Below are 24749 nucleotides of genomic sequence, written 5' to 3' on the forward strand. Positions count from 1 at the left end.
TGGTTTTTCGAGACAGGGTTTCTCTGTGTAGCCCTGGCTGTCCTGGAACTCACTTTGTAGACCAGGCTGGCCTCGAACTCAGAAATCCACCTGCTTCTGCCTCCCAGGTGCTGGGATTAAAGACGTGCGCCACCACGCCTGGCTCAGCCCTGCTTTTTAATATGTGTGTGTGTGTGTGTGTGTGTGTGTGTGTGTGTGTGTTTTAAAGGACTGGATCTCTGTGTAGCCCTGGCTATCCTGGAACTCAGTGTGTAGACCAGGGTGGCCTCGAACTCAGAAGAGCCACCTGCCTCTGCCTCCCAAGTGCTGGGACTAAAGGTGTGCCCGCCACTGCCTGGCTGGATATGATACCCACAAAAAATTCTTTATAAGTTTTTACAGTAACTTTAGTTGATATTTATTCTGTTTGGCTATTTAAGTAGGCAACTAAAGTGACAGACTCACACCTCAGTTTGAGTTCTGTCCCTTGCATCCTGTCCTGGCCACTCTTGAGAGGATGCGGTGTTGGTCACTGAAGCACCTAATCGTGTCTCCTGTTTCAGGGTCATCTGGGGAGATGCTCGCAGCAGCTGGCTCTGCAGGGAAGACTGACTTCATTTTCCCCGAGGCTGTATTCAAAACCTCCCAGAGGTACCTACCTACCTTCACTAGTGCCATAACTTGATAGGACTACAGTGACTTGCTCAGTGTCTCCCAACTGACTGAGCAGGTGACGAGGGAGAGTGCCATCTAGAATGTCCCCATTCTCCCCTTTCTAGTTGGCATATTGAGCCACTATAGCCTTTCCTACTTTGATCTAACATTGACCCTGGCGAAAATGAAACCTTGAGAGGGATACTACTGGATGAATCTTTTGGGAGACGTGGGAATAACTTTCTGCATAGTCAATCCAGCCTCATGTTTGAAAAGTAAAACGGGTGTTATAGAGACCAGTTTCCCTGGAGCACAGTGCTCTGCTTGGAGCAAGCCACGGACCCGTGCTTAGTGTTCTGAGCAAGGGGGCCGTAGCATCTGGAGACCTAGATCTCGAGAGTACAAGGACATATCCCCTGCCCACAATCTGACCAGGGGCTGCGTGTTGTAGGATCAGTTAACAGTGGGAAGAAGGGTAACTCCTCTTGCTTTCTCAGCCAGACTTGAGGACAGGATTGTTGCTTTTCTGAGTGTGTGGCTTTTGGTTTTTGTTTGTGTGGTTTTGTTTCTTTTACAAATGGTAGAATCTTGCCATTTTGTTTCTCAGGGTTTGAAAAGTTTTTTAAGAATAAGAAGAACAGAAAAAGTGCAAGCCCAGGAAATTCAGTACCTCCAAAAAAAGGTAAGATGTTCCATTTGATAAGTCAGACTGTCACGTTTTACAGTTGAGTATTTTTAGTTTATTGTAAATGATTTATCTTTAGTATAAATATTAGCAGTGAATTAATCTGGCGGCTGTATTTTTACCTTACGCTAGTCCTCAAAAACCACAGAGAGAGAGAGAAAAAAAAAGTTAAAAAAAAAGCAGCTGGACGTGGTGGCGCATGCCTTTAATCCCAGCACTCAGGAGGCAGAGGCAGGCGGATTTCTGAGTTCGAGGACAGCCAGGGCTACACAGAGAAACCCTGCCTCGAAAAACCAAAAAAAAAAAACCAAAAAAAAAAACCAAAAAAAACAACAGAGAAACCAAGATTTAAAACTGCACCTCAATAGCTGGGCGGTGAAATGATCTACTGTAGCCTCCTCTGCTAATCTGGCTGCCTCCCAGCCCCATCCCGTGGTACCTGGATAGCGTTATTGATCTGGCATCTGTGATCTTTCTCCAGAACCCCTTCCTCATGGCTCTAAGCCCTTGTTCTCCTCGCTCTCCTCGCTTATCTGAATGTCTCTTTCCTCTTTCCTTCCTCTGGTTGGCAGATGTCCCACCCCAGTTCTGCCCAGCCATTGTCAGTATTTATTGACAAAGCAGAGAACAAATGGTAAGAATTGTTTACACAAACTTGAGACTGGAGATTTTTGGTATAAGCATTATAATGCCCTGTCCAGATTGAAAACAGATGAAGGCAGAGAAATCAACATTTGAATAACACAAGGGTAAACTTGACACTGTACAAACCATTATGCCTACAGTTTGTTTTTTTTTCTATATGTATGAGTGTTTTTCCTGCACGTGTGTATGTGTGTTTGTATGTGTGTTTGTGTGCACGCCTGGTCTCCAGAGATGCCTGAAATGGGCATCCGATTCCCCTGGAACCTGAGCTACAGAGGTGCTGGGAACTGAACCTTTCTTGTCTTCTGGGAGAGCAGCCAGGTCTGTTAACACCTAGGCCATCTCTCCAGCCCCTTCTTTGAGTTTTTTTGTTTTTTTTTTTTTTCATTTTGTGTTTTGAGAACATGGTCTTACTATGTAGCCTTCCATGACTTGAAACTCACAGTATAGACCAGGCCCATCTCGAGCTCACAGTGCTCTGCTTGCCTCTGCCTCCTGAGTGCTGGGATCAAAGTTGTGCTTTACTGTGCCCGGCAGGTATGAGTAGTTTTAAAGCTGTGACTGACGTTAGGGTTTATTTGCCTGAGGAGGGAAGAACAGGCACCGTGTCTGTGTGACAAGTGCCGCCTCCTGTCCCCAAGTCAGCCTCTGTCTTGTCTTGGTCTTTACCGCTCTTTCCTCAGCTTGTTTGGATCAAAGCTTTGACTGATGGAACATCTTTTTTTTTTTTCTTTTTTTTAAATGTTTTTGTTTGGGACAGGGGTTTTGTGTATAGCTGTGGCTGTTCTGGAACTCACTCTATAGACTAGGGTGGGTCTTGAACTCAGAGCTCTTCCTGCCTCTGTCTTCTAAGCTCTTAGAGGAACTAAAGGTGTGTGCCGCTATCACACAGCTTTAATTTTTTTTTTAAATTAAATTAAAATTTTATTTTATTCATGTATTCAGATGGTTTTTGTGCGTGTGTGCTGTGCACCACTAGTGTGCCTGCCTATGCTGGAGGGAGCCAGAAGAGGGCATCAGATGTCTGGGAATGGAGCGATAGACAATTGTGAGCCACCAGGTCTGCCCAGGGTATCAAGCCTGGGTCCTGTCTAAGGGCATCCAGTGCTTCCAACCACTGAGCAAGCGGCTCTCCGGCCCCCGTGAATTACTTTTGACTTGAATCTCGGTTTAGCGGTTTGGATGGGTTTAACTGGTGAGTTTCACCCGCTTCAGTACCTCATGAACACTAAACAGGAAGAAATGCTTACAAGCTTATCAGGATGTATGGTGGGACCTCTTGCTACCATTTTTTTTTTCAAGGCAAATGTTTTGTCTAGGAAAACTCTGTGAATATTTCTCTGTCTCATCAGTTCACGTTGATATCTCTGGTGTCACCCTAGCCATTTCTGGACTTGTGTGGTAGTGTTTAGGATTGTCAGAGTGGCAACATGACCTAGAACTTGTATGGATATTGCCAAAAGAGGCTTACAGGACAATACCTCATCTTCCAGTTCATAGGTCAAAAGTGTACACGTGGGCCAAGCATTAGTGATACATGCATTTTATCCAAGTGCTTGAGAGGCAGAGGCAGATAGCTCTGTGTTTGAGGCCGGCCTGGTCTACACAGTGAGTTCCAGGACAGCCAGAGCTACATAGTGAGATCCTGTCTTTAAAAAAAAAAAAGGAAAGGAAAGAAAGAAAGAAAAAGAAAACAATGTATACACACAGGACAGGGTTTTCTGCTGACTGACTGACTGCTCTTAAGAACTGGTAACACAGCACCTTGATTCTCTTGAGAAGGGATGACCTGCGCCAGCCTGCCTCATCTCTCCACCAAGTATAGCCATGGTGTTTTTAGCCAAAAAAAAAAAAAAAAAAAAAAAAAAAAAATTGGTGTTAAAGTTTAGGACTGCCTAGCATTGTGGTGCATGCCTGTAATCACAGTACTCAGGAGGCTGAAGCACGGGCATTATAAGTTCTAGTTTAGCTTAGCCTGGGCTACCAAACAGCTTCTGTTTGAAGCCGGCAGAGTAAAATGTGACTGATATTTTTATGATCTAAAGCTGCTTTCAACACAGTCTCCAAGTCTTCCTTCTTCCTCTCTCTCTCTCTGGGGTTTTGTTTGTTTGTTCTGGTACATTCTGCATAAATGTGTCTGTCGGCTGGAGGTCAATACTGGGTGTCTTAGTCACTTTCCAGTATAGTTTTAATTTTCCTAACTACATTTATTCATTGGTAGAGGCAGGGAAGGGAAGAGAGGAGTTGTGGAAGGCGGAGAACAGCTTTGATATTTGTCCCCTCCTTCATCACCTTCATCACCTTCATCACCTGCGTCCCGGGCATGGGAATGGGGTGCTTGTGCTAGGTGGCAAACGCCTTCCCTGTTGAACCTTCTCAGCAGCCTACACCTGGAGCTTGCTGGGTGCTCTGGGCTGGCTGCCAGCTTGCCTCAGGGATCCTCTGTCTCTTCTGCCCTGGCACTGAGTCTGCAGGCACACACGTTAGTGCCTCAGAACTCAGATCCCCAACTTTGTGCAGCAGGCATGTAACTGAGCCCCCCCCCCCCCCCGCCCTGGTTCTTGACTTCTCTTTTTTTTTTCCGAGACAGGGTTTCTCTGTGTAGCCCTGGCTGTCCTGGAACTCACTCTGTAGACCAGGCTGACCTCGAACTCAGAAATCCACCTGCCTCTGCCTCCCAAGTGCTGGGATTAAAGGTGTGTGCCACCACTGCCTGGCTTGACTTCTTATTCCCTGAAAATTTCTGTTTGTGTGGTAACATAAGATTCTTCTCTCTCCCTACCTTTCCCGTGCCCCACCCCCTTTTTTTTAATCTCTGAAACTGTAGAACCAAAAAATGCTGGCCCTGGAGGAGATGGAGGCAACAGAGGAGGGAAGGGAGATGATTTTACCTGGTGGAAACGGATGCAAAAGGTTTGTGTGTATCTGAAGACCAGAACCAGATGTGCTGTCTCTTCCCTAGAGGGTATGGTCGCTGCAGAGCTGAGCCTTTGTGTGTCTTTGCCTTATTTCGTTCCTGCTGTAGGACAAAATTGCTGTGAAACTTGATTAGTTTGTTCTGGCTTTTTAAAAACATGGCCTACTTCTATAACCGTGACTGGCCTGGAGCTCACTGTGTAGCCCAGGCTCGTGGGGAGCCTCCTGCCTCTAGTGCTGGAGTTACAGGTGTGTACCGCCATGCCCTGCTCAGATTGCGTAATTTGTAAATGCTGTGCTTTTATTAACAGTTAGAGAGGCAGGAATGTGCTGTCCAGTATTTGTAGAGGTTCCATCCGTGATATCTTGCATATTGCTCTATCTGTAGAGGAGCAAGACCGTATCATTATATGACAAGAAGGAACAGTCCATCCTTCAAGGCCTTTCAGTTGGCACACAAATCCCTTACATGAAGATGGACTCCTACGACTCCATCACATCTCAGAGGTCCCACCCTTGTCACTTTCACCGTTGGTGTTGAGTCCAGTGGGGTTTTGAGGGACACAGACACTTCAAAGGTTAAGAAGTTTTTGAACTGTGTTAGGACTTCTGTCTGAATTAACAGATAAGCGATCAGCTTCTGCAAGGCTTGCTGGCCTTTACTTCTTTACCCCTGGTGCTTGAGAGGCAGCGCTCTGTGCATTTGAGGCGAGGCCGGGCTACACAGTGACTTCCAGGCTAACCAGAGCTGCATACTGAAAGGAGAAATTGTCATTTTTATAAAGTAACCATTTCTAAGGCAGTGTGTGTGTGTGTGTGTGTGTGTGACTCAGTAGCAGCACCCTCAGCTAGTTTATGCAAAGCTCTGGATTCAGTCTCCAGTGTCCGTGCATGTGCACACGGTCAGTGGATAGGAGCTCCTCTGAGGATCCTAGCATCCACACTGGGCAGCTTATAACTGCCTGTAGCTCTAGTTCCATGGGACAAATACCCTCTTCTGGCCTCTGTGAACACCCCTTTCCCACACACACATGTACATATATTTAAATACAAATGAAAAAGAAAAAATTTTAAGCAATAAATAAAGAAAAATAAAGAAAAAAGAAACCACCTGTTATTTAATTACAAAATGTGTTATCGTTTCTTCCTTAGGGAGAATTTCCTTGGGATGACAAGGACTTCCGGAGTCTGGCTGTTTTGGGGGCTGGTGTGGCTGCGGGATTTTTATATTTTTATTTCCGAGATCCTGGAAAAGAGATCACCTGGAAACACTTCGTGCAGTATTACCTGGCCAGAGGTCTGGTGAGGAGACAATAGACTGTCTACTTGGGAAGAGAGCTGTGCTGCAGGTTTACAGTTCCTCAGGGTGCTGTGAGCTCAGGGAGGGGCAGAGAGTCAGGCCGCTGCGCTGCGTCATGACTGTCCTCAGAGGCCGCCTGGGGCATAGCCCAGGCGTGGGGACTTTCACAGGAAGAGCTCAGGCAGAACCCTGTCAGGCCTGCCTGCCTTCCGGCTGGGCAGACGCTGCTGTAACGTCAGAAGGAGCATTATCTTTAGCTTGTCTTTTACATTTTGGCTCTGTCCATCAGTCTTTGGATTTCAGTCTCGTGTCTGACTCACATCTTTTTCCCTCACTGTACCTCTGGCCTCTGTTGGCAGGTGTTTTGTTTGTTTGTTTGTTTGTTTTTTGCTCAGAATTTCTCTGTCCTAGCTGTCCTCACAGAGATCCACCTGCCTCTGCCTCCAAATGCTGGGGTTACGCGCCACCACGCCCTGGAGTATGATTTGTTTAACGTTTTATTTGTTGTGAACAAAATACTTTCGAATCAGGATCAGGTCTGCGCTTAGAATTTGACTGTGTTGGGTATGAGCGATGGCTCAGCAGGTGCAGGTGCTTGCTACGCAGGCATGAGGGTCTGAGTTAAGATCCCCAGAGCCCCCACAAAAGCCGGACACACAGCAAGGATGCCTGTGACCTTGTGCACCTATGGGGAGATGGGAAGTGGGGAGAAGAGAAGCCCCGGATGCTTGTGGGTCAGATTGTCTGCAACACGCACTGGAGAGACAGATGGTGTCTAGAACCTACAGCAGTTGTTGGCCCCTTTCACAGGGTCAGCTAGACCCACAGATATGTACATCACAGTTCTAACAGTAGTAAAATTACAGTTATGAAGCAGCAATGAAATAATCTTATGGCTGGGGTCACCCTGACAGGAGGAGCTGCATTAAAGGGTCGCAGCATGGGGAAGGCTGCTGCTCTAGAAGGTAGGAGGTGAGGACCAGCTCCTGCAGCCGTCCTTTCTTGTCCACATGTGTGGGCGTGTGCACACAGATCTTACACTCCTGTCAGTATTAGACTGACTGTACTTAGGGTTTTGATGTAGTCAGGAATGGAGCTCAGACAGACCAAGTTTGAGAGACTTCCTGGTTTCTTGTTTGTTAAGGTGAGATAGATTCATGCCCCAGGCTTCTGAGAAACTGAACGTTAGCCTGGGCTGCGGCACTATGGGAAGGCATTGTTTAGAGTGCAGGTGTGCTAAGACTGCAGAGCTATGGCTGCCTTGGGTTCCCTGCTGCTGCCTCAGCCTGTTACAACTGCTCTTCTCTTTTTCCAGGTGGACCGGCTAGAGGTTGTGAACAAGCAGTTTGTGCGTGTTATTCCTGTTCCTGGGACGACATCTGAGGTGAGGGTGAATTTAAGGCTGTGTGTCTCAGATACATACATACATTTGTTTGTTTGTTTGTTTGTTTGTTGAGCTTTGTAGCCCTGGTGTCCTGGAACTGTGCAGACCGGGTGGCCTCAAACTCATAGAGGTTCACCTACCTCTGCCTCCTGATGAGGGCATTAAAGGCGCTCTCCACCACACCAGGCTACCCCCCCCCCCCCCCCCCCAGACAGGGTTTCTCTGTGTAGCCCTGGCTGTCCTGGAACTCACTCTGTAGACCAGGCTGGCCTCGAACTCAGAAATCCGCCCCTGCCTCTGCCTCCTGAGTGCTGGGATTAAAGGCATGCGCCACCACGCCCGGCTGATTTGTATTATTTTTAACTTTGTGTGTGCATGTCTGTGTGGGTGTGTGTGTGTGTGAATTCAGTGTTTACTGAGGCGGAGGCTCTCGATCCCCTTGGAGCTGGAGTAACAGATGGTTGTGAGCCTCCTGACTTGGGTGCTGGGAACCACATTGTGGTCCTTTGCAAGATCAGTGCTCTCAGTTGCTGAGTCATCTCTCCAGCCCCTGGGTATATTATTTTTAAAAAGCGTAAACTGTATTTGTCCGTTCAGTAGGTTACATTGTCGGTTGGCAAACAGTCCATGTTGTTGGTGCTGTTTACCTCTAGTGTCAGAGCTGAGGACAGAGAGCACGAGTGTGGACGAGTGTGTCAGAGCAGTCTCTGCGGGACAGAATGGTAGGTAGACTGAACTTCCCTTTTGGTCTCTGCAGAGGTTCGTGTGGTTCAACATTGGCAGTGTTGACACCTTTGAAAGGAACCTCGAGTCTGCTCAGTGGGAGCTGGGCATTGAGCCCACCAACCAGGCTTCGGTGGTCTACACTACTGAGAGCGATGGGTGAGTTCTAGGGGTGCGGAGGTCTGGGGGAGACTCTAGTGTTGCCATCTGATTCTGAACACGAAACACTGAGTGTTTAACGGACTTTGGAGTGAGGTTTTTTTTTTTTTTTAACGTATCATAGCCATCTGCTGACATGTACAGTATCAGTACTAAAAGAATGTTTTTTTTGTTTTGTTTTTTGGTTTTTGTTATTTGTTTTTTTCTTTTTGAGACAGGGTTTCTCTGTGTATCCCTAGCTGTCCTGGAACTCACTTTGTAGACCAGGCTGGCCTCGAACTCAGAAATCCACCTGCCTCTGCCTCCCAAGTGTTGGGATTAAAGGTATGCACCACCACCGCCCGGCTTGGTTTTGTTTTTTAAATGATTTTCTTTTATTTATTTATTTTATGTACATTGGTATTTTGAGCACATATGTGTCTGTGTGAGGGTGTTGGATCCCTGGGAACTGAGTTACAGTCAGTTGTGAGCTGCCATGTGAATGCTAGGAATAGAACCAAGGTCCTCTGGAAGAGTAGCCAGTGCTCTTAACTGCCGAGCCACCTCTCCAGCCCCAAGCATTCACTTTTTAAATAAGGGTGATTTGAACTTTTTTTTTTTTTAAGATTGATTTATTTATTTTATGCATATGAGTGCACTGCAGCTGCACAGATGGTTGTGGTTGTAGCTGTGACTGTGTGGTTGCTGGGATTTGAACTCAAGACCTTCAGAAGAGCAGTTAGTGCTCTTAACTGCCGTGCCATCTCTCCAGCCCTTGTTTTGTTTTGTTTTGTTTTTTTGTTGTTGTTGTTTGTTTTTTTTTTCTTGAGACAGGGTGTCTCTGTAGCCTGGGTTGTCCTAGAGCTTGCTCTGTAGCTCTGTGGATCAGGTTGGCCTCAAACTTGCATTTGTCTTCCAAGTGCTGGGATTAAAGGTGTGCATCACCACTGCCCCGCATTTTGGTTTACTTTTATTTTTAAAATGATTTTGGTTTTGAGATATAGTCTCACTGTGTTTGCTGTCCAAGTCTTAAGTTCTTGGTTTAAGTGATTCTGTCAGCCTCCCAAGTATACACCATGGCACTGGCTTATGTCTGTTTATTGCAAAGAGAATGCCAGGCAGACTTTTAAAAAGTACTATACAGAAAAGATAAACATACCAGGTATTGATATTTTTGCTGAGTCAGAGTCACCTGAGGAAAGCATAGGCTCTGTCCGATCTTGGTCAGAGCTAATTCTGCCCTACCAAGCCTTCTGTCAGGTGGGTCAGGGCAGGCAGTGCTGTTAGTTCTGGACAGGCCAGTTCTGTAGGCAGACTTCAGGACATGTTAGAAACTGCCTCTTTCGTGCCGTGAAAGTTTTAGTGTGGTTTTTTTCTTTCTGCATGACAACAGAACTTTCTCTTAAGTGAACGTAGCAAATGGTTTTCTTTGGTTTTGCAGCTCTTTTCTTAGAAGTCTTGTGCCCACTCTGGTCCTGGTTAGCATCCTCCTATATGCTATGAGGAGGGGTCCAATGGGGACTGGTCGCGGTGGGCGAGGAGGAGGCCTCTTCAGTGTTGGTGAGACAACAGCCAAGATCTTAAAGAACAACATCGATGTGCGGTTTGCAGATGTGGCTGGCTGTGAAGAAGCCAAACTGGAAATTATGGAGTTTGTGAATTTCCTGAAGAATCCAAAGCAATATCAGAACTTAGGAGCCAAAATTCCAAAGGTATCATGTTCAAGAAACAGTGATCTAGTCTAGACTACAAGATGAAGGACAGATTTCTGTGATGTAGAAGAGACAAATATTTAACAAAGTTTCTTTTTCCTTAAGTTTCTGTTAATCACAGTGGAGGACAGAAATAGCCCCTGCAGTAGAATGGCCGGTGCCTGTAGTTCTAGCGCTTGGGAGGTGGAGGCAGGAGGACTCGTGAGAGTTCAGGGCTAGCCTAGGCCACATAGTGAGTTCATGGTTAGCCTGTGCTATAGAGTAGATGACACTGTTTCAAAAAACAAAACAAAACAAAAAAAACCCCACATCTGTTGTTTGTTTTTCCTTGTTCCCCTCTCATCTACAATGCCCTAATGGTAATATAGCACCCTGAACTCTGACAAGGTTTGCTGTTCGGACCAGGTCTCACTATGTAGCCCAGGTTAGCAAGAGTCTCACTACGTAGCCCAGGCTGCTTCCTCATAGAGCTTCATCTGCCTGTCTCCCCAGTGCTGGGATTAAAAGCACACAGCACCACGCCCGAAAGAAACAAACCATCTTAGATCTTTTTCTCAAGGGCGGTGTTGGTAAAGACACCCAACACCAAGCCTGATCCCTGGGTCTGAATGAGAGAAGGAGATAGAGAGAGAGCCACTTTCAGAGCTGTCCTCTGACTTCCACATGTGTTCAGTGGCGTGTATGTGCCCACTCATGCACATTAATAAACACATACATTAAGTTGGGTGTGGTGGCTCTGTGGGGGAAGGAATTTAGCCACCAAACCTGACAGTCTGGGCTCTTTTGTTTGCTTGCTCCTCCCTCCCTCCCTCCCTCCCTCCCTCCCTCCCTTCCTTCCTTCCTGAGAAAGGCTTTCTCTATGTAGCCCTAGCTGTCCTCAAACTTACAGAGAGATCAGTCTGTCTCTGCCTCCTCAGTGCTGGGTATCAACTCTTCTATAGAAAACCTTGATTTGGGGCTGGCTTGCAGTTCATAGGTGTAGTCCATTATTGTCTGGTGGGAAGCATGGTGCCATGCAGGCAGACATAGTGCTAGAGAAGTGGCTGAGATTTCTACTTCTTGTTTGGTAGGCAGCAGGGGGAGAGAGACAGAGACAGAGACAGACTGGGGCCTGGCTTGAGCCTCTGAAACTCAAAGCCCACCCTCCGTGACACACTTCCTCCAACAGGGCCACACCTCCTAGTAGTGCCATTTCCTGTGATCCTGTTGGGTTTTATTGGTGTTCAAACCACCACAAGGAGGAAAGAGTGTATTTCCCAGTAAGAGTTCATGAAGCATTTCAGGGTGGAGCTGAAGGAGGGCAGGTACCGGGAGGCTTGCTCTGGAGGAATATGGCTTCCTGGTTGCTCCCCGTGGCTTACTCAGCTTGCATCTTTGTACAACCCAGCACCATCTGCCCAGAGGTAGCACCACTCGCAGTGGGCGAGGCCCTCCCACATCAATCAAGGAAACTCCACACAAACTTGTCTACCAGCCAGTCTGCTGGCAGTGTTTTCTCAACTCTGGTTCCCTCTTTGCTGATGGCAATGTGTGCCGCGCGCGTGTGCGTGCGTGCGTGTGTGTGTGTGTGTGTGTGTGTGTGTGTGTGTGTGAGAGAGAGAGACAGTTGTGGACAGCCTCACTCTCCACTCTGTTTGAGGCTGGACCTCTTGTTTCTTGCTGCCATGTGTGCCAGGCTGTGGTTTCACAGGTTCTCCCGTCTCTGCCTCCATTTTGTGTATAAGTGCCGCTATTGCGCCTGGCTTTACACTGATTCTGGGGAGTCACACTTGGGTCCTTCGCTGCCTGTCCTGGATAACTGAGGGGGCCACTCAGAATGAGGTGTATTCCCTCTTCAAGCCAGAAGGGCTTGGGCAAGATTCTCTGGCCAGGTTTGAACAGGCAGTTGCGCTTCCCCCTGGGCAGCCGTAGGGGTGGGTGCTGCTGTTTCAGAGTGCAGTTAGGCAGTCATCACTACGAAGTGTTCTGCTGCTGGGGACTAGCAGCTACTCCTAGACCTGTTTCTCCATGGTGGGCGTATTCATTGTATTTGTGTATGTGTGTGTATGTATGTATGTATGTATGTATGTATGTATGTATGTATTCTCGTGCACACATGCAGGTTTGTATACGTGCACATGGAGAGGGGGTGGGCCAGAGGACAACTTTGGGTGTCATTTCTTAGGAGCCCTGTTTCGAGAGAGTGTCATCTGGCCCTGGGAGTCACCCTGCCTGCCTGACACTGTGACTACACTGTGATTGCTGTACCCGGCTTTTTACATTTGTTATGGAACTCAGATCTCTGTGCTTCCTTACCCTCTTACCCCTGTGAGCCACTTCTCCAGTCGTGTGCGTTGACTCTTTAAAGCGAAAAGAGCCTCCATCTACAAATCCTAGGCTCTGTGTGTGGTGTGTTTGATAAGATTCTTGCTAGTCCTAGAAGTTGCCCGTGTATGTTAGGAAACAAATTTCTTTTTAGATGTAAATAGAAACGGGGCTTGTTCCCAGTGTGCTGTCTGTCTGTCTGTCCATCTGGAGAACTAGCTGTCTTTTTTATTTATTGCAGGGAGCGATGCTCACTGGTCCACCTGGTACTGGCAAAACACTTCTTGCAAAAGCAACTGCTGGGGAGGCCAACGTGCCCTTCATCACCGTGAATGGGTCGGAGTTCCTGGAAATGTTTGTTGGTGTTGGGCCAGCACGGGTAGGTAATCAGCTACAGAGGGCGCCAGCACACTTCTTGCCCAGGATCAGTCATCTCGTGTAGCTTTAGGCTTTGTGTGGGACAGCCCTGAGTGCTTCCATCAGAGAGGTGCTGCTGTATCATGGGAGGCTGTGGGTGAGCTCTTTAACGTGTGATGAGAATGAATAACAAAGTTGGGTCTGGGTTCCTTTTCCAGGTCCGTGACATGTTTGCGATGGCCCGAAAACACGCTCCTTGTATTTTATTCATTGATGAGATTGATGCGATTGGCAGGAAGCGAGGCCGTGGCCACCTGGGAGGCCAGAGTGAGCAGGAAAACACTTTAAACCAGATGCTTGTGGAGATGGACGGTGAGTGGATCTGCCAGGCTCGGTTTCCATAGGAGTGCATATGTCCTTACATATTTATATCTCTTACTGTGTAGGCTGACTTAGAGCTCTGCCCCTTCCCTCCTCCATCTCAGTGCTGGGAGTACAGGCGAGCACCACCATGTCTGGGTGATGCCTTCTGATTTTTAGGAAGAACTCTCTCAAACAAATATGAGTGAGCAGTCAGTGTGATCCACATAGAGCTCCTCACTGCACAATGGGAGATCTGTTCCCCACCTGCCAGGAGGCAGGAGATTAGCTTGGATGAGGGCATCTGCTTCCCTGGGGAGGTGGCTGGTGCACATAAGTACGAGTGTCCTTTTGGTGCATGTAGGATAGAGGGGACTCAGCCATACTCCTTTCTCTTGGACTTTGTTCTGCTAACCTCAGAGCGATTCTAGCCAGGCCGTCCCTCCATGTCACGTTGGGCATTGTCCCAGCTTCTGAGTTTGGAAACGCCTCCACTGGATCTTTGGTAGATTTGTCTTCATTTTGGCTTTAGGATTGTGTTGAGGTCTGTAAGCCCTCCCTCGGTTATTTATTTTGCCAGAATCAGTTGTTCTCAGGTGTGATCCAACAAAGGGCCACACAGCAAAAGTAGTCAAAGGGCCAGGCACAGGGAGAGGCTCGTTGAGAGCAGATGCAGCAGCGTCCAGAGCAAGCGGTGATGGTGTGGAATGGCCCAGAGCAAGCGGTGATGGTGTGCAACAGCCACACAGGCTCTGGTCTTGCCTGGGCTCTGTCACTAACCAGCCTCTCTTCTGTTTAGGGTTCAACTCTTCCACTAATGTGGTAGTGTTAGCCGGCACCAATCGGCCTGATATCCTTGACCCAGCCCTGACACGACCTGGCCGGTTTGACCGTCAGATCTACATCGGTGAGTGCATGTGTGTTCGGTGCGGCACAGTCCCTGAGATTAAAGTCGTAAGGAACTCACTTTCTACGCTGGGTTCCGTGTGACGTTCGGGATGATAGTTCTGGCCTGACCTCTCGGTGTCCGGAGTGGTGCGGGCGGCTCTGTGTCCAGGCTTTATTTTCATTTAGGTTTATAAAACCTTGATACTTTAGTTATCAAGGCTTTATCCCTTCTCCCCGAAGGTCAAGGATAGTAACCTTCCCTTAGCATTTCCCAAGTGAAACACATGGATCTTGTGTGGACATTACCTGTGGTCAGGACAGTCTCTGTTGGGTCACGTGGCCTTGGGCAATGGATTTAATATTAGAAGGTGGGAAGGTTTGTGTTTGTTTGCATTTGTTAGTGTGTGCAAGAGTGTGTGACTGTGTGTGTGTGTGAGACTGAGTGCGAGTGTGCATGTGTAACAGTGTGAGTGTGTGTGACTGAGTTTGTATTGTGTGTGTGAGTGTGTGAAAGTGATTTTGAGTGAGAGTATGTTTGAGTGTGTGTTGTGTGAGAGTGTATGTGTGTTTGAGAGAGAAGAGAGTGTGTGTGTGAGAGTGTATATGTAAGAGTGTGTGTCATGTGTATGTCTTTTACTGGTGATTGTCCCAATCCATGCTAATTCTACCAGTGATCTACATACCTAGTTCAGGAGGGCGTTTTGATGGCAGCATTGCGCAGTACAAGTACACTTAGGGCTTTTAGCCATTTCTAACCTGGCTGCAGTCACATGTTGGAGGCAGGAGCTCTGCCGCTGTTCTTGAAGGTTTGTGGGTAGTTATGAGGAAACCCATCCCAGAAGCTCTGAGAACATAATTTTGTATGCCTTCTTTTCTTTATTAGGTCCCCCTGATATCAAAGGCAGGTCCTCTATTTTCAAGGTCCACTTGCGTCCACTCAAGCTGGATGGAAGCCTCAGCAAGGACGCTCTTTCGAGGAAGCTGGCAGCTCTCACTCCAGGCTTCACTGGTGAGTGTGCTTGGCCGAGCGCTTGTGTAGCAGGGCCGTTGTGCGTTTAGCTGTGCATTCGGCCCTGGTAGATGCTCACCCTGGTCTGTAGACCTTTGACCCTCCTGAGACGTTTTAGAGGCTTCATTTCTTCTTAGTCTAATGCCACTTGGTACCCATCTGAGTTTGTGGATTTCTACTTAGACCTAAGTCTTTTCTACAGAGATGGAAAATAACATCTAAGGGAGGTACACTGAAGAGATGCGTTACATCGCACTGTGGTCTTGCCTTGACTCCATCTGGGGTGCTCTTCTGGCTTGTCTTTTCCTCTCAAAAATTAGTCTCTGCCATTAGGGTTCTTGTTTCCCTTGAACCTCCAAACAGGGTGGGAAGCTATGCAAGGGGTTTTCTGTCCTGTCTGCCTCTCTAGAGCAGCCCTCTGAAATCCTGTTGCCTCATGATTCCTGTGGCCGGTGGTTTGCAGGTCTTCTGACCCACAGGTCTCTCCTTCTGCCATATGGGTCATTAGGAGCCGCACCCCTCTGCTTCCCTATAGCGTCCTGCTCAGCACTGGGCCAGGCACACCCACACAGCATATGTTTGTCTGTGGCATAGTAGTGAGAAGTTCTTGCCAGGCTAACGTGAAGGGCCTTCTTGGTATTCTGTCTAGAGTGTCCTTCCTGGCCCATTTCTTATCCCTTGTAGAGCTCAAGTGTCCACTTGCATGCCCAGCTATGAAACAAGAGTAAGTTACCCCGACTTCAGGTTTCCTTGCTGAGCCTCTAAGGATCATCAGCTTATAGAACTAAGCAAGGAAATTCAACAGTGTTCCACCGTGGGGAGGGCTTAGAACTTTCCCATAGCTCACCGCAACCCGTTCCACATGGGCTTCAGGATGCCACCTCAGCAGAGTGTATTTCCTGGGCAGGAGAGATGGCTCAGTGGCTAAGATTGTTTGCTGCTCTTCCACAGGGCTGGAGTGTAGTTGCTCACTCATGGTGACACACACAACACACACACACACACACACACATGTAAATAATAAAATAAATCTTCAAAACAAAAACAAAGTTCCTCTCCTCCCTGAGACTCACTGTGCTTGAAGCGGGCAGCACATAACCTCTGAGGGCAGAGCTGTGGTATTGTGACAGCATGAGCCGTGTAGCATCCCACATTAAAGGAACTGTCGTACACTGTCAAATCACGACGACCCTGGCCTCCGTGGGCTCTTCCTGTCGAAGGCTGCGTCTCCCTCTGTATGATTTTGGATTGACCCCTGAATTGCTTGACAGCATTTTTTTTTTCTTGGATGTTTCCCCAGAAAAGAGACAGCTTAAACTTCTTCTCTTTCATAAAATTTCTCTCTTTCTACATACTTTTTGTCCTGCAATATGTCAAGAAAAATAAAAGGTCCTGAAAATTTAGGATGATGAGGAACAGAAACCGTAACACCTTCCCCAGTACAACGTTAGGCAGAATAAGAGGTTGTTTGTTTTGAGACAGGGTTTCTCTGTATAGCCCTGGCTGTCCTAGAACTCACTCTGTAGACCAGGCTGGCCTTGAACTCATAGAGATCCACTTGCTTCTGTCTCCATGTGCCAACACTGCCCAGCTTGCAATTTGTGGAATGGTCAGGTGAAAGGGCTCCTGGACCCCAGTAGCCCAGAGTGGAGAGAGAACCAGTTCCCAGGGCTTGTCCTTTGATCACCACACAGCACATAAATAAATGTAATTTTAAAAGTTCTTAAAATTAAGTATCTAAATATTCTCAAAGATCTAAAAGAAAACATGGACAAAGAGCTAAAGGAAATCAGGAAAGCCATTCCAATAAACAGAGTGGATGTATAGACGGATCCAAGTATAAGTCTGGAGCTGAGCCAGGCAAGGTGGTGCACGCCTTTAATCCCCGCACTTGGGGGGCAGAGGCAGGCAGCTCTCTGTGAGTTTGAGACCAGCCTGGTGTACAAATTGAGTTCCAGAATAGCCAGGGCTCCACAGAGAAACCCTGTTTCAAAAAGCTGAAGAAATAACCAAATAACCAAATAAATCTGGAGGTGAGAATTCAGAAGGCTGTGGGACTTACTGGAAGGACAGCAGGAGGGTTGGGCAGGCAGACGACAGGGATAGGTCAAACCAGATGTTCAAGTCTGTGGACCAGAAAGAAGAAAATGGAGACTAGGAAGAGCCTCAGCCTGTGGCAGCCCAGCACCACCTGTTAGACTTGTGGAAGGACAGGACAGAAAATAAACACAGAGGAATATTTAAAGATATGACAACACAAAACTTCCCAAACTAGATAAAAGACATGCATACATATGTCCAAGAAACTCAGTGACCTCAAATGCAGGAATAAGCTCAGGTCCAGAGAGAGACTGGAGAGGCATGGATGAAATCCGAAAGGAACCAGAGACTCGAGCTTCTGAGTGACACAGGGTCCTTGGTGATGAGCTCCTGCATTTGTTTAGAAACAGGAGACTAGAAGCAGTGCTGAGAAACCGTGCCTGCCAGAGTGGCTTTACACATTGTAGAAGGCAGGAGGAGCGCTCTGGAGATCTGCCCTGTATGAGTGCAGGCAGCTCTCTAGGCTGAAGCAGGAGACTCAGTGATGGTAACTTGAGGCCATAAGGAGAAGCACATTTGCAAACGTGGCTGCATAGGTGCGGTTTTTTATTTGTGATTTATTATCTTTTGGTTTATAACTTTTTCCTGTAATATGTTTTTAAGCTACAGAAAACCAATTGTAGGTCTGTAGTAAGGAGCACAGTTCGTGAAGGTACTCCTTTGGATGCCTACGAGGCAGGGGGAGGTAAGAAGAGCAGTGTGTTCTTCTGAAAGCCAGAAATGAAAACACTGGTACTGAGTTTTAGAACTAGAAGTGGCGCTAGCTGCAAGGGCCTCCTAGGAACCAGATGAATCCTGTGACAGCTGAAGGACTCACACTTTGCCACACAGGCACTGTTGTTGTGTTTTATGGAGCCAGGTGTGTTGAGGTGGGAGGGGTGCCTCGGAGGGCCCATGCTGAGGCATCCCTTCCCCATGAGGGACCAGCCACACAATGGGTATAGTATAGAATAGGGTTTATTTAGGGCATGGGGAGGGGATTTGAGAAGGGAGTGGAGACAGAGAAAGACAGAGACAAGGAGAGGAGAGACCATGAACTCATGGTGAGAGGGGGGAGGGGAGAGGGAGATGGAGAAACAGTTCAGGGAGAGGAGGGCAGAGAGAGTAAGAGGGCAAGGAGGGGGCAAGCAGCCCCTTTTGTAGTAAGCCAGGCTGTTGCCAGGCAACTGTGGGGTGGAGCCTAGAAGAAATGCTAACATTCTTTTGTTTTGGTGTAATTAAAAAAAGGAGCCAGGTGTGGTGGCTCGAGCCTTTAATCCCAGCACTCTGGAGGCAGAGGCAGGCGGATTTCTGAGTTCGAGGCCAGCCTGGTCTACAAAGTGAGTTCCAGGATAGCCAGGGCTACACAGAGAAACCCTGTCTCGAAAAAACAAGGAAACACTGGGCTGGAGAGATGGCACTGACTGCTCTTCCAGAGGTCCTGAGTTCAATTCCCAGCAACCACATGGTGGCTCACAACCATCTGTAATGTGACCTTGGAGCCTTCTCCTGGCATGCAGGCCTATGTGTAGGTAGAACACTGTACATAATAAATAAATAATAAATCTTTAAAGAAAGGAAACACTAGACCGAGGACTAGGATCATAGTGACCTTCTGCTGACATTGGGCCGGCATGTCCCTGCAAACCTAAGGTAATGCGGCCCAGCCTTAGGAGAGCCGGCCGCTTCCTTGTTGTCCAGGGTCTGTGGGACTGTCTTTAGGTAGAAGGAGCAGGCCCAGCAGGAGCGTCAGTGTCTGTGAGAGTAGATTGCGCGTCTGTGGGTTGCTTCTCTGGAGCGGTCCTGGTGTCTCCCAGGCGACTGTAAATTCCTTCATGTTGATGATACTGTCCTCCATCACATTGGCAAGGTTACTAACAATTAATGCAGCCTATGCCTTTATGATACATGAATTATTTCTCAATACAGTCATGAAAGTAGCATTAATAGTGACCAGTGAAGCAATTTCTGTCTAATGTCTGTGTCCTCAGCTGTGCTTTAACCTAACCTGGGTTCTACCTCAGATTTTTCCTTGATTAAAGTTGATCTCGGTGGGACGCCAGCAGCAGAAACACTGACTTGACTTTCCTCTCCTGACTCAGGTGCTGACATTTCCAACGTTTGCAATGAGGCAGCGCTGATTGCTGCCCGCCACCTCAGCCCTTCTGTCCAGGAGCGGCACTTTGAGCAAGCCATCGAGAGGGTCATTGGAGGTGAGCCTGGGAAGGGACAGGCGATTTTTGGATAGCCCAGCCTCATTTCAGCATACAGAAAACAGTTCTGTATGCTGAAACGTCAGAACCAGGGCTCTCCCACCACTCTCTGTCCCCTCTGGTGTGTGCAGGCCCTGGGAAGCCAGACCTGGGATTGGGTGTAGAAGGCAGGGACCATCTCCGTGGGGGAAGGGGGAGCAGAGCTTGGGTGAGTGATGGTTCCAAGGAAAAGCCTGTGCCAAGCAGGGGCCATCCTAGGATGCCTGGTGCTTGAGTTCTCTTGGACAGCAGTTAAAGGAGTGAAAGTTAGTGAGTTTTCTTCATGGGCTCTTCTGTCCCCAGCCAGCACGCTGGCCACCTGTGTAGCTCAGACAGTGGCCTGGAGCAGCTCTGCCAGCTGTGCAAGCCAGGCAGGAGCTGATGAGACTGAGAGCTAGCTGCCAAATGCTGTTGTGGCTGGTCTGATGTGGTTCCTAGAGAGGGAGTCAGGCAGATGGTTGTATAGATCCGTCCTGAGTCAAAAGCTGGCCAGGTTGGCAGTCATGTTTGAGCTTCATTCATCACTGAGGTTTTGTGTTGGTTTTGAAGAGTAATAGTGTAGAGGCCATGCAGTCTTGAGGGCTGCTCCAGCAGCTCGGGGATGCTAATCAGTCCATCCTCGAAGCAGTGGTTGTCTGCTCTCTCTGCCCAGCACCTGTTGGAAGTGTGCTGATTGGACCTTGAGAACAGCCTCTGTGAATCGCTTGGGTGTTGCCTCTTGACACGACACAGAAACTGATCCTGGGTTTGGACTTATAAGTTGGTTGGCTGAGAGTGGCTTGCTTTAAACATTTTGGTTTTAGATTTATTTTTATTTTTCTATGTGTGTGGATATTTTTTTTTGCCTAAATGTATGCCTGTGCACAGCATGTGTGTAGTACCCACAGAGGGGGTGGGATTCCTTTGGAACTGGAGTTACACATGCTTGTGAGGTGCCGTGTGGGTGTTGGGAACGAAGCCCTCGACTTCCTGAAGAGCAGCCAGTGCTTCTAACCTGCTGAGCCATCTGTCTGGCCCCACAGTGGCTTTCTAAAACAGGATGAGTCAGGTTTGGCTACAGTGAGTGAATAGAGTGCCCTCCAGTTCTGGGAGACGGCTTTCACGCCCGAGGAGAGTAGAACGGAGCTGGTGCCGAGGGAAGCCTGTCTGATACGGGAGCCGTTCCTGACTGGCCTGGGACTGGGGTCTGGCAGGCGGTCCAGCTGGGTGCCGAGGGGGTTTGGGAGTGGACGTTCTGCCCTTGTTTCTCACTCCTTGGAATGTGGTTTGTAGGCCTTGAGAAGAAGACCCAGGTCCTACAACCCAGTGAAAAGACAACTGTAGCCTACCACGAGGCTGGGCATGCAGTGGTGGGCTGGTTCTTGGAGCATGCCGACCCTCTGCTGAAGGTCAGTTGCTCAAGCTGTGTTTATCAGCTGATGGCCTTGGCAGCCTCTGGGCCCAAGTACTGTCTCCAGCTTTCTAGATGTCAGCCCACGTGGGTACAGCACACTCATAGATAGGGTTCTACAGCTGTTCTACTCTCCGTTCTGTGTGTGTGTGCGCGCGTGCGTGCGTGTGTGTGTGTGTGTGTGTGTGTGTGTGTGCGTGATGGTCAGAGGTGGGAGCCAGTTTTCTTCTCCTGTATGGGTCCTGGGCATTAAACTGGTCATATGGTTTAGTGGTCAGAGCCTACCTGAACTTTCCCCCAGCCTCCCTTAGTTTTCATGCAGTATGTGGGTCTGTAATTTGTCAGATTCCTTTTGGGGCAGGGAGGCAGAGCAGGAGGTATTGGCTTTAGGTGGAGCTTAGCTTAATCATTAATAAGCTTTGGATCTGACTCTTATGCAAGTAATTGTGCATTCAAATCCTGAAGAGCCTGTTCTATAGTCAGACCCCTCAGACAACTCCATTGGTCTATAGTGGGCTGAAGCTCAGGGCTCTTAGCCTGCCATCCTCAGTCGTAAGGGGACCATGGCCACTTCAGGGCCTAGTGGATCAATGTTTGAGGCTCACAAAATATAGGCTTTGAATTTTTTTAAAGATTAATTTTAGGTTTTTTTTTTTAAGACTTAGTGTATGCGTATGAATGTTTTGCCTGCATGTTTGCTCTCAGCACAAGAGGGTCAGATGCCCTAGAACTCAGGAAATGGAGTTAAGGGTATTTGTGAGCCACTATGTGGGTGGTGGGAACTGAATCCAGGTCCATCTGTCTTAAGCTGCAGCCAGTGCTCTTCTTATCTGTTGAGCTGTCTCTCCTACTCTTTATTGTTGTGTGTGTGTCTGGGTGTAGGTTTGCTCACATAAAGGCAGACCTCACAGAGTCCGCAAGGGGGCCTCTGATTTGGGGCTGGAGTTACAGATGGTTGTAAGCCAACCAATGTGAGTTTTGGGAACTCAACTTGGTTTTTTTTCCCAAGAACAGTACGTGCTCTTGACCTGACCCATTTCTCCAGCTCCATGTTCTTATTTTTCAGGTGTCCATCATACCTCGGGGCAAGGGGCTTGGCTACGCCCAGTACCTTCCCCGTGAGCAGTTTCTCTACACACGAGAGCAGCTCTTTGACCGCATGTGTATGATGCTGGGGGGTAGGGTAGCTGAGCAGCTGTTCTTTGGTCAGATCACCACCGGGGCTCAGGACGACCTGAGGAAGGTCACCCAGAGTGCCTATGCCCAGGTGAGGAGCAGTGTCCCTCTGTGTGGCCCTGTGTGCTGCCTTGGACAGGACTTACCCCGGGTTTCTCCTGTTCTTCAGATTGTGCAGTTTGGGATGAGTGAGAAGCTGGGCCAGGTGTCCTTTGACTTCCCCAGACAAGGTGAAACCATGGTGGAGAAGCCATACAGTGAGGCTACTGCCCAGCTCATTGACGAAGAGGTCCGGTGCCTTGTCAGGTCTGCCTATAATCGGACCCTGGAGCTGCTCACACAGTGCCGGGAGCAGGTGGAGAAGGTGAGTGGGGCCCAGGTTGGTGTGTGGACCATGCTGATCTCCGTGGGCCTACTTAGCTTAGGTTCTGTCCTGGATCAGGACCACTAAGTGCATCTGGGTCCTGGGCACAGCAGCCTGACAGGTGGCCATCCTTTTCAGGTTGGCAGGCGTCTCCTGGAGAAAGAAGTGCTGGAGAAAGCCGACATGATAGAGCTCTTGGGCCCTCGGCCATTTGCAGAGAAGTCCACCTATGAGGAATTTGTAGAGGGCACCGGCAGCCTAGAGGAGGACACATCCCTTCCTGAGGGGCTGAAAGACTGGAATAAGGGGCGGGAGGAAGGAGGCACTGAGCGGGGCTTGCAGGAGAGCCCTGCATAGCCTGTGGCCACTGGGGCGGCTTGTGACCACTGCTGACTGGGAGCCGCTCAGCCATGGCAGAGCAGCTGTCAGAGCAACTGAAAGACTAATTAAAACAGGTGACAACTGCAAACACACGTCTCAGATAAGACCATGCAAAATTCACAGAAAAGCAGCTAGACTCCAGCATCCAGCCAAGGAGATAGCTGAGGGAGCAAAGGTGTGGCCTGAGACCATAGGCCCTGGACCTAAGGTTGGCCAGTTCTCCAGCTTCTGTGAAGGCCTGAGTGGTGTCTTTTTGGAGGGATTCCAGGGGTGGGGCCGTGAGGAGCTCCATTGTGTTTGATTAAGTTTCCAAGTGAGCCTCTTACAGCTGCTTCTGAGGTAACCTGCTCAAGGGCTGAGCCCTGACTCAGCACAGATAAAGGTTTATGAAGAAGTAAAGAGAACATAAGACAGTTAAGGAAGGCGAGCTGGGCAGTGATGGCACGCACACGCCATTAATCCCAGCATATGGAAGGCAGAGGCAGGCTTGATTCCTGAGTTTGAGGCCAGCCTGGTCTACAGAGTGAGTTCCAGGAAAGCCAGGGCTACACAGAGAAACCTTGTCTCGAAAATCCAAAACCAGCCGGGCGTGGTGGCGCACGCCTTTAATCCCAGCACTCGGGAGGCAGAGGCAGGCGGATTTCTGAGTTCGAGGCCAGCCTGGTCTACNAGTTCGAGGCCAGCCTGGTCTACAAAGTGAGTGCCAGGACAGCCAGGGCTACACAGAGAAACCCTGTCTCGAAAAAGCCAAAAAAAAAAAAAAAAAAAGAAAATCCAAAACCAAACCAAACCAAACCAAACCAAACCAAACCAAAAAGGAAGCTGCTCAGCCCTCAGGAAGGAAAGCCAGCGCACCAGTAGATGTGCAGTGGAGGACAGGGACCGTGGCCACCCTGCCTGCAGCAGCGTCAGAAATCCTGTTTCGTCAGTCAGGCCTGGCATCTAGCCTTTGGGTTTATCTGCCTCACTGATGGGAGTGTCAAATTTAATTCCGTCTCCCAACAGTCCTTCCTTTCTCCAGCGTCCATGCCCCCCCCCCTTCTTTTTTTGAGCCACACTGGCTCTGGTGCATGGGGAGGGCTTTGGAACGCCAAGCCTCCTTGGGCTGAAAGAGGCCTCTCTTTCCTGTTAATCTGGGCTGTGGCGAGGCCTGCTCTGTGAGAGCCGAGTGCTTGGAGTGGAGCTTTGGGTTCCCTGAATGTTGTTGTGGACTTCCTCCAGGTTTCGGGGGAGGGGGGGTCACAGATCTCAGGGCTGCACCATCCGCTGCAATAGCCTGCGTCGGGGCTGCCCGTGGCCCTTGGGAGGAATCCACTTGCTCTCTTGACTTTGTAAAAGCGTTTGTGTATGCACGTGATAGTATATCTTCCTCAACTGCTTTCTATCTCTGTTTTCCACTTATTTGTGCTTATATCTGCACACGCATGTCTACAAATACACACGCACCATGGTGCACATGCGTAGGGCACAGGACAACCTCTGGAGTCGGGGCTCTCCACTGTGTGGGTTCCTGAGATCATCAGGCTTGGCAGAAGGTGCCTCTACCCACTGAGCCATCTTGCCACCCAGCCTACCTTGTTTTTTAGATGGAGTCTTGTATTGAGTCTGGCTGCGTTTGCAGGCCAGCGAGCCCCAGGGATCCTCCCGTCTCTGCCTGCCCAGTTGCTGGGATTGCAGGCTTACCTTTATCCTGGCTGTTATGTGAACAATGCGGAGCTTGTGCACAGGCATGCTACTGACCCTCCTGCCTTTCAGCTGATGCCATAGCTTCCCGGGTGCCTGGCCAGGACAGTGGAGGCCTGTCCTTCTCTTCGGGGCCCGGCTAAAGGCCAGATTGGGCGGGCTGGGTGCATTGGCTGGATGTAAAGACTATATGGGTGTGCATGGCATCTCACATTCTCTAAACTGTCACGCTCGCCTCAGAGATGTCATCAGGGGACAGATACTTTCAATTTTTACTGTTTGTAAAGTGTACATTATTGAACTTTTTAAAAAATTATTTCTAATTGTATGTGTATGGGAGTTTTGCCTGTATGTACGTTTGTATGTATGT

General features: G+C 48.7%; 1 protein-coding gene across 1 annotated transcript in view; it reads left to right on the forward strand.

The window, feature by feature from the left end:
• LOC110299828 (AFG3-like protein 1) overlaps positions 1 to 22784 on the forward strand; it is a 26363-nt gene extending 3579 nt beyond the window's left edge. Inside the window, exons 2-17 of the mRNA XM_021169715.2 lie at positions 543 to 630; positions 1241 to 1315; positions 4791 to 4876; positions 6032 to 6181; positions 7495 to 7563; positions 8321 to 8445; positions 9866 to 10136; positions 12682 to 12819; positions 13016 to 13169; positions 13957 to 14064; positions 14929 to 15054; positions 19236 to 19346; positions 20658 to 20773; positions 21842 to 22042; positions 22121 to 22315; positions 22454 to 22784. Of these exons, the coding sequence (XP_021025374.1) occupies positions 543 to 630; positions 1241 to 1315; positions 4791 to 4876; positions 6032 to 6181; positions 7495 to 7563; positions 8321 to 8445; positions 9866 to 10136; positions 12682 to 12819; positions 13016 to 13169; positions 13957 to 14064; positions 14929 to 15054; positions 19236 to 19346; positions 20658 to 20773; positions 21842 to 22042; positions 22121 to 22315; positions 22454 to 22672 (2232 nt within the window). The 3' untranslated portion in view covers positions 22673 to 22784. The remainder of the gene's footprint in view (positions 1 to 542; positions 631 to 1240; positions 1316 to 4790; positions 4877 to 6031; positions 6182 to 7494; positions 7564 to 8320; positions 8446 to 9865; positions 10137 to 12681; positions 12820 to 13015; positions 13170 to 13956; positions 14065 to 14928; positions 15055 to 19235; positions 19347 to 20657; positions 20774 to 21841; positions 22043 to 22120; positions 22316 to 22453) is intronic.
• Positions 22785 to 24749: the final 1965 nt, after the last annotated feature.

Source organism: Mus caroli, chromosome 8, assembly GCF_900094665.2.
Source record: "Mus caroli chromosome 8, CAROLI_EIJ_v1.1, whole genome shotgun sequence".
Taxonomy (NCBI): domain Eukaryota; kingdom Metazoa; phylum Chordata; class Mammalia; order Rodentia; family Muridae; genus Mus; species Mus caroli.